Below are 13,349 nucleotides of genomic sequence, written 5' to 3' on the forward strand. Positions count from 1 at the left end.
ATTTAATCGAGGCCCCATCTAACCTATCTGTGCTGCCAGCAGGGAGGTGGGGTTAATGCCAGTCTGCTGCTGATTTCGCTCCAGAACAACCCTGTCAGAACTCATAAGAGTTAGCGCTCGCTGCTAAGTGCACTAAAACGCACACGCTATCTAGCATATGAAAGTAAATTACGCAAATGAAGTTGCAGTGTGTTCGGGCTCCTCTGAAATATAACAAAGGCACAGTGAGACACAGGCTGCCTTAAGTTATAAAACAGCCCAGACTATAACCAAGCCATTAAAAGCTGCTAAAAAAAGGAAAATCTGGCAAATGAGCGCTAGTGACTACCATCGTTAGGACTTGCTTCCCTTCAACCCCCTGTGCCTCAAAAGCCTATAAAGTTTTATGTGGGCCTCATTGATACAATAATTATTTTTTTCCTGTAATCTTTCATGGCCCGCACCCTTTTCCCCTCAGTGGAATGGATCAAAGCGGGCTCTATTATTTTCATGAGGGACTCAATCGCTGTATCCAAACTATAATTGAAAGCAGTCGGGCTTGTGTGTTTTGGTCGTCATCTCCGAACACTTGCTCTCTAGAGTGTTCCCCCTTTCTGCATACATCATCAACATACCTGCAGTTCAGAACAAACTAGCATTTTCTGGGTTTTGAAATTTCATACTTTAGGGAGTTAGGCACATAGAAATCTTATTTAGATTGGAATTACAGTACCGGTCAAAAGTTTGGTAACTTTACTATTTTTTATATTTTTGAAAGAATTATTTTATGCTCATCAAACCTGCATTCGTTTGATAAAAAATACTGAATTTTTTTAAATATTGTGAAATATTATTACAATTTAAAATGTTTTTCTATTTTAATATACTTTAAAATATAATTTATTTCTGTGATGCAAAGGTGAATTTACATCAGCCATTACTCCAGTCTTTAGTGTCACATGATCCTTCAGAAATAAAAAAATAAATTATATATATATATATATATATATATATATATATATATATATATATATATATATATATATATATATATATATATATATATATATATATAATACATTGGCCAAAGATTAACGTACAAAAACATGTTTTGTTTTGAGTTAAAGTTTTAATGAAAATCATCAGAGGCAGAGCGTTTCTATATAAAATTATTATATCATGCATAATATATTAAAATATTAGATAAATAATATTGAAATATGAATATACTATTTAATATCCACATATAAATACATATTTCATATATTATAAATATGATATATAATATTTAATGTTAATTTATCTCTTTAAGAATTAAGAATATGACTTTCCACATATAATGTGCCAGAGTGACAAAGATTAACATGCAAAAACGTTTCTTTTCAGTTCCAGTTTTTTACAAAAATCATCAGAGCATATAGGCACCCCTTGCAAAGACTACAAAGTCTTCACAAACTGCACAGGGTTCTACATTCAATTGAAATATGTACGAAAGTCTTTGATTCTGTCCATAGAAAGTCTCATCTCTCATGGGGTGCATCACAATCAATGAAATGAGCTAATAGTCGCAGCGAGCCCTTCTACGAGTTGCCTCTGATTGTCTGTGTCATTTCTTGGAAGAAAAGTGAAACCTCAGCTCATGTAAAACTTCTCCAGACAAGCCCTGGCTGGGACAAATCTTGGTTTTCAAGCTCCAGTTGGAAACACAAAGCACTGGCAACAAGCTGCGAGTAGTTAACGTCCGCCAATGTTTATTGAATAAGAGGCACTTAAGCATCATGTTTATGTAAGATCAGAAATACTCCAGTCTGACACATGTGCACACACACATATGCACCAAATGTTTTCTCAGCAGACAACATCTGTATCCAATATGGACTCAATTTAAGTTTTATTACTGATGTGGAAAAATGTTTATAGCGCTTGGCTTGTTATTCACACACTGTTCCTAGCAAAAGCACTGGGTAGATTGCCACGACAATCCACCTTTAAAAAGCAAACATTAAAATGCTCAGATTGCGGGAAACACCTGACTTTGATCCACAGTTTTGTTCAAAAAAGAATAACAGACACCTAGAATTCAGATAGAAACCCACAAGAACAGCAACCAAGTATCACTGAAACCATTGCACTAGCACTGCTTACAATATTCTGCCTGATGTTACATTTTGCTTAATTTGGTTGTTCTGAAATTGGCGAGCAAATTGCAGTTTACTTGGAAGTTTGGTCTAGAAGGTTTCAGAAAAATTGAATCAAATTGGGTTCGGAACAAGAAATTGAAACGTGTGGAAAACACCCTAAACACAATAATAAGCAGACTTTTCGTAATTTCCGCTAACTAATTCTCTTTTCAGACAATACCTTGAGCAACTGTTCCAGTCCAACAATAACTCACAGCGTGATTAAGTTTGGCCTCACTCAACTTCTCCCCGATGCCAAAATAAACAGACAATATAATAAGCACTATTTCACAAGTGTATGTCAAAGTGAATGTGTCCTTGCCAGCCATCTATGATGTGTATTTGTGGAGACATCATTTCAGCGATGATGCTTTAATGAGGTTGGCGTCAAGCCCTACAGGACATATTACTCTTTCATACTCAAGTCAAAAACATGAAAATTCTGTAATTACTCACTCACCTTCATGTTCTTCCAAACCCGTAAGCTGCTACATTTTCCGTGGAACACACAAGGAGAAATCTGAAGAACGTTTATCCAGCTCTTTTTCAAACAATTCATATAGTGACCACAGCTGTCAAACTCCAAAAAGGACAAAAACCACTGTAAAGAAACCACAGAAGTTGGCCATATGGCCCATGCATTATTTATTTTATTAAGTCATCTTAATTCATACAATACCAGTATGTGTGGAACAGACCAAAGGCCCACTTCAGCTCTCAAATCTTATTCTCCAATATTTAAACTGGTGCACTCATCATTATTTACAACAGCAATAAAAAACAATTATGTATGGCATCAGTGACGTCTAACCTATTGCAACGCATCTAAATAATGTTTTGATTGTGCATGAACAAGATTTGTGAGTTTATGGATAGAAATTTAAATTGCAGCTTGTTCATGAATAGCTATCATATGGCTAGTAATATGGTGCACATGCCTTATGGTCAAATCTTATGCCTGTGAACAGGGCTCGTTTTCATGGTATGGAAAAGAGCAGTATGAATGTGCTGTAAAACATCTCCATTTGTATTCTAGGGAAGGATGAAAGAGTTTGAAACAACATGAATGTGAATGACAGTAATTTTCATTTTTGGGTGAACTGCTTCTCTATAAGCCTTAAATGTTCTCATTTGCATGTCAAAGTAAATTCAATGCATGCACTTTTTCTTAAAAAAAATATTTTAAAAAAATGCCATAAAAGTCCCATAGTCACCATCCATTCAAGTAGAAACACAAGACCAACAAGAAACATTCAAATTCCATTTAGGGTCAGATCTCTTCTTCCATTCTCGAGCTGCATATAAGTAGCACCGCAAAATAGCGAGGGAAACATGGACCAGATGTAAGTCCCGACATTCAAAGAAAACATTTGATTTCAAATTGAAGAAAAGAACATTGGAAACAGTCATAATATAAATAAATTCAAAAGAAAACCTCATCCAGAGGTAACGTTATGATGCCATTAAGAGACAGAAAGAGAAATAAAGAAAGAAAAACATACACAGAGAGAGAGAGAGAGAGAGAGAGAGAGAGAGAGAGAGAGAGAGAGAGAGAGAGAGAGAGAGAGAGAGAGAGAAAATTGTAGGCAAGTGAGGGAAACCAATGAGCTGAAGAAAGCTAGAGAAGATAGAGAATGAAAGTCATGCTGGACAGAAGAAAAATGGCATCTCCATATTAAAGTGTGTGTCGAATGTGTCAGTTATAATTTCACGCCGCCCGCGGGGAAGAGAATTAAACCCGTCTGTGCCAGTGTGATCTCATTCACCCTTCGTTCCGACTGCATGCTGAATCCCAGGCTGATGGCGGAATATAGCAGGCAAATTGGTTTTAAATGAAAGCTAGCGTCCTAACCGGCGTTCGGCCTCCCTCTCCTCAGCCCTTCCCCAGGTGCACTTAATCTAATTTCATTAAAGAGATGAGGAGCGATGATTGCTTGTGTCGAAACATTAAGCCGCTCCATCTTCACCTCCATAAAAAAACTATTAGAGGCCTGTCAGCAAGCCTGTGGGTGGCCTGTTTATGACTGAATATGAGAAAAGGAGGATGATAGGAGAGATAGAAAAGACAGCTGAGAAGGGTCTAGGGGTAGAGGGTGCATTACAGATCATTAGTTCCTTCAGATCATCCAAACGATGCGGAGAGGAGCAAAGGAGGAAAACAGCACTAAAAAGGGCCAGGGAAATCATTTGTCAGGGAGAAAGACTGTAGAGAGACAGGCAGAGGTGCAGATATAGAGGAGGTACATGTGCAGACTAGTCTGAAAGTGTGTGTGACGTATATGGACGAATATCATGAAAACATGTCTGGGTCACATTGTTACCTAAAAAATGTGATCCATTTTGCATGAAGAAATGAAGCCTTTTTAGGGCCAATCAAGTTTTTGCAATGTGATAATATGTTAATTAAGCATTTTTTTTTTGACAAATTATAAATCACTATACATTCATTCTGTACTTTTTTTAAGGTAGATAAATGAACTGATTACATATATTTAATTATGTATTTAAATCAGCATCAAAGCACAACAACAAATACTACCATGATCGAACAATACTTTTTAAATTAACTGATTTTTTTTGTTTGTTGCAATACTAAATTAAAAACTAGAGGGTTGGTTTGTTTATTTGTCATAAAAATGTCAATAATAATAATAAACCTTATGCAATATTATCAATGGTCCTACAAATAGGCTTCAGATTTTAGGCTTCAGAATGTTATCACATGTATGAAGGAATACAAAAGTACCTTAAAATAACACTACAGTATAAATTACAATATTTTGACTGCTTTTTACTCAACACGCTCAAATTTAGCATGCTAACATACATAATAACTCAAACATTAGCAATAAGCAAGCTGATGTACATGATACAACTTAACTTAATCTAGTAATTCCATTACATGGGTAATCATGAGAAATCATGAGATAAATCAGCTTGATGTACTACAAAAACACGCTAGCATTTAGATCTCAAAAGAATGCTAGCATGGCCATTCCATGCAAGAGTGTGTAGGTAAAGGAGTTAATAAAAACGGGTGGGTTTTAAACAGCAGTGGCCCATTAAATTGGGGCCAACACAAAGATAAAAGCCAAGCGTGTGGCGCTAATGCTTCCAGTGTCACACTGAACAACATGATATTTGACAGGACAAATAGCTTGAATTGAGAGATGGAGAAGGTTAGGGTGTCAATAAAGACAGCAATGCTCGTCAGCCGTAAAGCCCTTCAGTTAAAGGAGAAAAATGTCTGTGTTTACCTGAAGTGGCTGAAATGGCTGGGTGTGTTATGTGACATGCTGTCACACTGATGTAACGGACAAAGATACAAGAGGAATGAAATAACAGAAATCTCTTTAAGCTGCCCAACACAACAGACAGTTTTCAGTGTTCACTTGTCAGTTGAGATAGAATCACACCTGACAGCTCTGTTCCTGATTCATGCAACTGTGGAAATCTGTGACAATGCAGCTACTGGACTGAATGGATTGTGTTTTGGTTCCATTGCCAAATATGCATTTTCATACTTTTTTCTAACTGCAGAACTAAACTATATTTTAATGATTGATTTGATCCGTAAGCATTTGAACCATAACCAATGCAACATTTAACACAACTAGGCTTGGGAAAAGAAAATCGATTGCAATTCTGGTATCAGATACTTGTTATAGTTTCAATTTTGATTCCACTTATCGATTCCTGCGAGTGCATTTTAATGTGATTTTAATGTGATTTTAAACCATTTAAAAGCGAGAAGACACGAAAAATAACTCAATTTCTGTGCTGGGACATTCAGAGTGCGCACAAAAAGCTGCCTCTCATATCAAATGCTAAATTGAGTTCTCTTTGGTGTCTTCCTGCGCTTGAACGGACAAATACACACACTTGTAAACACAGTTGGTTATGTCCACCTGTGTTGAAAATCAAGCTTTTAATGTTTATATGTCTATGTGCTGTTTTTAATATGCTTTAAGACAAACCATGTGCAAATTCACAAGCCAACACCATTGCTGAGTATTTTCTCCTTGGGCCTTCTTTTGTAACATTACAAATGTCTTTAGGGTCATTTTTGATCAGTTTGAGGCCCCGATCCTTGCTGAATAAAAGTATTAAAAAACAAACAAAAAAACAACAACAACAACAACAACATTCTTACCAAAAAAACCCAACTTGGTCATAAATAACAGTATCCTAACAAAATATTGTGAGCAATGAATCAAACAAATCCAATCCAAACCAATTAGTTAGAATCAACTTCCCACTTTGCCACATTCCTGACAATCAATCTGACTCGTGTAATATAAAATAAGACATTTAATGAGTAAAATTCAAAGGACCTGACTTGATTCTACACATATGGAAGTAACTGGACCGTGAAAAGTGGACATTACAAACTATTAGAACAAGTATCCAATAGTCCACAGCCTCAATGCCATCAGTGGGAAAGTAATCTTGTAAAAAGAACAATGATTACAAATGACAAATACCTTCTTTGGAATAACATGCACAGATAAGACTCACAATAAGAAACATGCATTAAGCAATTATGCAAATGTTGACTTTAAGATACTACAATATAAGACTTAACATACCAATATAAGCTAGAAATCTGCTAAAAAAAAAACACTGAGAAATACTGTGGCACGAAAATGAATCCAGATAAAGAGTTGAATCACATCAGATGGGTTCTTTATCAAAATCCAATTTTTCTTTACAGAAACCTTTAAAAGAAATCATTTTCTTTAGAAACACACACAAAAAAAGCTGTCAGCCATTTCAGAACAGGAAATGATTGTACAAAACAGGCAGAACAATGAAAACAAAGACCACACAATACTGTATATGAATACAAATACAAAATGTATCAACTATCTTCAGCTAGTTCCAAAACTTTTGGCCACAACTGTTCATATAATTTCAGGGACGGATCTCGCCCTCAGGTGGTATCATCTGTATGCTGTTTTCTTTGAACAAGTCGTGATGTCTGTTAATAAGTGGACTCGATCTATGAATCAATTTATTCAAATAAGCCCAACTGATCACGCCCCTCCAGCGCACCTGCAGGCCGTTTTATAATGTAGTAATGTGTAAAAATGCCATGATGTTCTTCCTGCAACTGCTCAAAGAAGCTATTGTTCAAGAGTAGACACCTGTTACTATTCAACAGGAGGGAAAGATTAATGCTTTAGAATAGATTTTAATGTATATAATTAAAAATAACAGTGTTTAATCTTTTTTTATTCAAAGCAATTATGAAAGACTGATTTTTGAAGAGGTAAATATGATCTTGCTTATGCTCATAGTTTAGGACGGATAAGCGCATAGAAAAACATCTATGAGTTATTCAACAGCGCACCTGGACACAAACCCCATGACAACCAACCTAGAACTATTATCTCTAGCACAAGCTCTCAGAAAAAAAGGACAAGAAATCTACCTAATGAATTCTTTCTAAGAGACACAAACTCTTTCTGACTCTGAATTGCTTCCACATGTTCTTCTCACTGATGTAAGAAAAGTCTGCTTCTGCATTTAGCATGGACAGAATTACCCTCCATGTGCTGCAATCTTTATTTATTCATTTTTAACATGGCAAAATAAACTAAAAACTGAAATCAGTAACAGAGCAGGTACAAAAAACAACTTGGAAATTAGTTTACATACAGTACAGCAGCCATTACATACTACACACTTTGTGTGTTTGTGTGTGTGTGTGTGTGTCCTGAAACCCTAAACTTTATGGCAATACCATAAATCTTTGACCTTGTGGGGACATTTTTTAACAAAACAGCTTATAAATCACACTAAATTAAGTTATGAAAATATATACACATTACAGATAAAATACTTAAATAGTATTGGATTAGCATTTCCATGACCAAAAAAAAAAAAAATTATATTACCATAGTGGCATGCCTGAAAAGCCATAGGATTATTATTGATTTGGAAAATAAACTTTTAACTTGAAGGGGTCATATGATGATTTTTAATGTTTTCCCTTTCCTTTAGTGTCAATGAATCTGTGCATGTTTATGATTTGCAAAGTTACAAAACTCATAGCCTCCCACAAAGCGATTTATTCGATCTAACAGAGAACACTGATCCAGACCTGTCTAAAACATCACGATAGATGTCCAGATATTTCTTGTTCAAAATTAGACGTTAAGATTTATTTATAAAGCTGCTCCCGAGCAGTAAAACCCTAAAGCGGTTAGAGAGGACAGCTTCCTGAACCCGAGAGAGTACAACGCCAGTTATGTACAGAGACTACACTTACACTGTAAAACAGTGTTTCTGCTCAAGTCGTCGTCCCTTATGACACTTTGCTGAATCCACTCTGGCTGTTCATGTGTTTTGAAGGAGGCGTGGCTTTGGAGACGCTCTGAAGGGAGGACGGGATCTAATGCTTTCAAAGCTAACTTGCTATTGCTAGCCTCTCCGAAAGTGCCTACCCTACCTTTAATAGTGTAAAATAAGGCACATTATTATTAAAACTGCAGAAAAAAAACAAACAGTTGGTCCCAATAGGCCATCAACACAGAATTATTAAAATAAAACTTTACGCCTTAAACTTGGCTCTGACTACATGCCACAAACTCTCTATTTTCCCTCCTACTTTGCCCTAGATGTGTTACGATCAGTTAAAATGCATAGAAGCACATAAACAAACACATACATAACTTGTGACCAAAAAGCTGCAGGAATTTGAGGAACATGGGCTGGTAGAGAGAAAGAGGCCCACAGAGAAACAAAGAAAGTAAAGGGCCCCAAAATTAGTGTGGAATACCCCATTTCTCTTCTCTCTGAAGCCTACTAGAGTTAAAAGAATAGCAGGCTCTAAAAGTCCCTCTCTTCATCGTGTCAAATCCAAAGAGGTTTTCTCTTACCATCTGCCTCAATGAGGAGAGAGATAAAAGCCTATTGACTAGCGTGAGCTGCGGTTAATGCAAATTGCTGCTTGCTATCAATGTATTATTTATAGAGCACGCCGGAGACGTTTTCCACTGAACTGGGAGCTTGGCTTACAGGAGATTAGTTATGCTATCACATTCATTTAGCAGGGAGTAATTGCTTAACTGCAGGGGAATTAACACGTGTTACACTTCCACTGGAGCTACATGCTGTTTATATGGGTGACAGACATATTAGGGTTATCAATATTAAAAGATAAACAAGCGCTAAAGGTGCTGGGAAAAACATTCCACCAGAAAAAGATCTGACAATCTACAAACCGCTAACCAAATCTCAACAGCATTCGTGACCAGAGCGCATTTGAATAACAAATTAGACATAATGGTATAATCTGACAAGTATCTATCCATCACTATATGTCTGTAGCTGTTGTTTATTTTGGAAAAAAATATGCAAATGTAACACCTTTTGAGGAGCTTGTGGAAAGCTCCGATGAAAACTACTGTCATTTAATGTCCGCTGACATGATCACAAATTACATTATAAACCAGAGATAAAATTTTACTCTCTTACATCAAAACTACTGTCCAGTAAATTATGTATATTGTTACACAGAAACATGAACCATCAAAGTTGTGGTCAATGTATCAGTGATGGGAAGTCTGATAATTTTCCGTGAACTGGTTCTTTCGGAGAGTTCATTTCAATGAACTGGTAAAAAAAAACATTCACCAGTTCATTTATAATCACTCGATGTCACATATACGTAATTCTAATATTAAAGGCACCAATAATGATGTGAAATGTGAAAGTTTTAGATGTCTAAAGCACATATAGTGAATAAACTAGTCTTAATCAATTTTTTACATAAACCATGAGAAACCATAAAAAAACCCTTTCATTTCACCCCTCATTCAAATCAACTGCCCAGAACTGTTGTAACCATTAACAGGCTCTTGACTCGAGAGAGAACTGCAATGTATTGCTTTTGACTCGAGAACTACTGCCATTGGATCACGGTTATATTTCCAGTACCTTTTATTTGTTATACTTTATGCTTTTTAGCAAAATACATCAGAAACATACATTTTGCCCCCATTATGAAACCCTGGGCTCACAGTTCTCAGTATGTCGGACTCAGACATGCCAGAAAGACTGTTCTCAGTTGTTGGACTAACTGGAGCGCTGAATGAATTGGTAAAAATCGGCATTATAGGATCATATACTCTTGGATATTGGCTCATTTCGAGATGGAGTGACTGTCAGAGTGTCTGAAAGTGAGTTTGATTGAATAACTTGTGCTGACTTGAGCCATGAACTATTTCAGTCCGATTTGGTGAACTGGTTCAGCCAGTTCACAAAAAAAAAAAGGGATCAAAAGAACTGGACATCACTACAATGTATGATAGCAATTTCACCCTGGTAGCTCTTTTCTAATTGGTTAAATCCATGGTTCTACAACGTCTGCCCTACAATAATTGTTAGAAAGTAAAAAAAAAAAGTAAAAAAAATAAAGGCGTTTATACCATCAGAAACTTTCAGAAACAGGACAAGGAAACATAAAATAGTGAATATTATAAGAATTACAATTACTTTAGCTAACAAAGGATAGCTTCTCCTTCATATTTAGAAGGTGCTCACCGCTTTTGGTGTAGTTCACAATAGTTCTTCCTGTCTATAATTAACCAGCACACACATAAAGACAGGTGACTACTTTTCTTTTCCAGTTCAAACAACTTCAAAGCAGTTGAATTGACACACCAAACACAATGACACCTCACAGAAAGCTTAAAACACTGCAATAAGTGCACTTGCTTTCTTTCGCACTGCGTTTCCCTTTGTATTCCTGTAATATGCAAATAATCAACAATCACAAGACTGGCAGCCATTTTCTGTCATCTACACACATACACAAACACACACATGCAGAAAGACGACAGCCTTTCAAACTATAAACTCCAAAATCACTCTTACTCGCTGAACAGTGGGTTAGGTAAACAGACGCACACACACAAACACTCATGAAAAGAAGTCTTACCTTGTCATCGATGTCACTCTCGCTGTCACACTGTAAGGAGATAGTGAGAAGAAAAAGATATGAGAGAATTATTCAGCATTATCCGACCTCATTATCGGTTCAGGTATGATTTTTACGGCTCCTCTTTTTTTCGTTCTTTCAGTGACACCTTTCAACAAAAATGGAGGTGATGAAGGGCATAAAGTGATACATTTGAAAGAGGCTGCCATGGTTTAAAAGCGAGACACCATAAAATCTAACTTTTCCATCGGTTTTTCAGTTCAGTGAATGATAATGGATAGTAAGGTAAGGGGAAATTATTCGTATACGGACAAAACGCTTTCAAATTACTGGAAAAAGGATTGTGCAGCAGCCTGCCGGTGCTGAGACGAAAACGTAAAACTTTAAAAGTGAATTTCACATCTGAAATTGTCTCATACTTTAGCTCTATGGTGCGCTGACAGCATTTAGAGGAACATTTTTAGGAGTTCATTCAAAGTTTTTTATATACAAAGTTTCTACATACATACAGAAGAAAATTATTTCACTGTAAATTATTTCGCCTTGGCTCAGAGTTTGGCCTATGGTGCTTCCCGATCCCATTAACTTCTCTTTTTCATTGACATTTTCCACTTACTCTGTACTATATTTGTCAAATACAGAGGCAAAAAAACAAAAAAAAGTGCATTTAAACTGTCTTGAAAGTTGAAACGAATAATATAACAATAAATAAGTACAACAGATCCCACCAGCAACTCAATAGCATCTGTGTCACTTTAGCCAAGACATTTTCTTCTGAAGATAAATCATTGAATTACTCGATCCAGATCAAAGTAAATCTGTGGTACTACAAAGCTAGTTGAGAAAGGTGAAGTGTGCAGGGAAGAGGCTTTATAAAGGACTAAAACGAATTAACAAGGGACAGTGGAGCACAGAATATGGCCACCAGTACAAACTTTAAAACATCAACAAAAAAAATCTCACATTAGGATACAAGGTCTCCCTCTCTCCATGTTACAAAATACCCTCTAAAACACTTAGCAGACGCTGGAGTGCCGTATTCCTCCATAAATTTTTCATGCCAGGCCATTATTGCACACTCTTGCGCTTCTAGCCTTTCATTTGAACGAGTGTTGGAGGACATTTCGGGTCTCGCGGCATAAATGGACTACAATTATGCATATGCAAATGAGCAATTACAAGCCATTTGCACTTAAAGGACTGATCTCAACCACTCACTTTTGTTTTCTTAATGAGGATTTGAAGTTTGCTTTTTTTCTCATCCTAAAATGAAAATTTTCCATTCAATCTTCTTTATTCTCCATTTAGAATATGATTGTTTGTTTAGATCGGTGTTAGCATGTATTCGCTAAGGAGAGACATTCACGAGTGTAAAGTCTATAGGTAAACGCGACTCCAAGACTTCCCAACCAGCTGGCCAATTAACTGTTGCAAAGAAAATCAAAGTTGTGGGTGACGGAAGAGTGGTTTGTTCGATATGTTTTACTGTTGTGTAAGACAATTATACAATTGTACAAAAATATCCAGTGAACAAGAATTATGTATGCTCAATACACACATAATTATAACAAAAATTGAGAGCAAAAAGGTCTGTTATACTCACATCACTTCTATAAGTGCTGTTTCTAATGCCAAGTCTGTCTGGCCGTTTCTCCTCCTAATCTCCTCCATAGCTTTAAAATATAGAATTCTGTGTAGAATTCAAATTGGTCAGATACATTTTGTGGCTTGCACCGACTCGATCATATGATCTACTCTGTGCTATCATGTCTCTGGACCGGAGGAGACTGTGTGTACGCTCTGTGGTTCGTGTGACACTAATGGAAAACCAGACTTCATTTGCCCCAATGGAAAGCATTATTACACTGTCTGAATCATTCCCTATCCCCTATATTCACCGTATAGAAAGTAGTAATTGTGTGAACAAGTGATAATTTTAGCTGCAGCTTCAGCGTCTGTTTGGGGGCGGGACGCTTTAGATTCTAGAGAATGTGATTGGACAGAAAATCTGATGAGAAGGTGGAGAGCAGAATGATGTCATCAAAATCGTTGATCCATATTGGCCCATCAACTGTTTGGTTACCAACATTCTTCAAAATATCTTCTTTTGTGTTCAACAGAAGAAAGAAATTCATACAGGCTTGGAAAAACTTGAAGGTGAGTAAATGATGCCAGAATTTTCATTTTTGGGTGAACTATCCCTTTAAGGCAAACATTTTGATTTCATGGGGACTTTAATGCGA

At 36.4% G+C, this 13,349-nt stretch overlaps 1 protein-coding gene across 19 annotated transcripts in view; it reads right to left on the minus strand.

Moving 5' to 3' along the window:
• fbrsl1 (fibrosin-like 1) overlaps window positions 1–13,349 on the minus strand; it is a 315,258-nt gene that overhangs the window by 91,537 nt on the left and 210,372 nt on the right. For all 19 annotated transcript variants that reach the window (XM_079871214.1, XM_079871211.1, XM_079871218.1 and 16 more), the window contains one exon: window positions 11,107–11,136. In XM_079871214.1, coding sequence (XP_079727340.1) covers window positions 11,107–11,136 — 30 coding nt within the window. The remainder of the gene's footprint in view (window positions 1–11,106; window positions 11,137–13,349) is intronic.

This window comes from Squalius cephalus, assembly GCF_949319135.1.
Source record: "Squalius cephalus genome assembly, chromosome: 5".
Lineage (NCBI taxonomy): Eukaryota > Metazoa > Chordata > Actinopteri > Cypriniformes > Leuciscidae > Squalius > Squalius cephalus.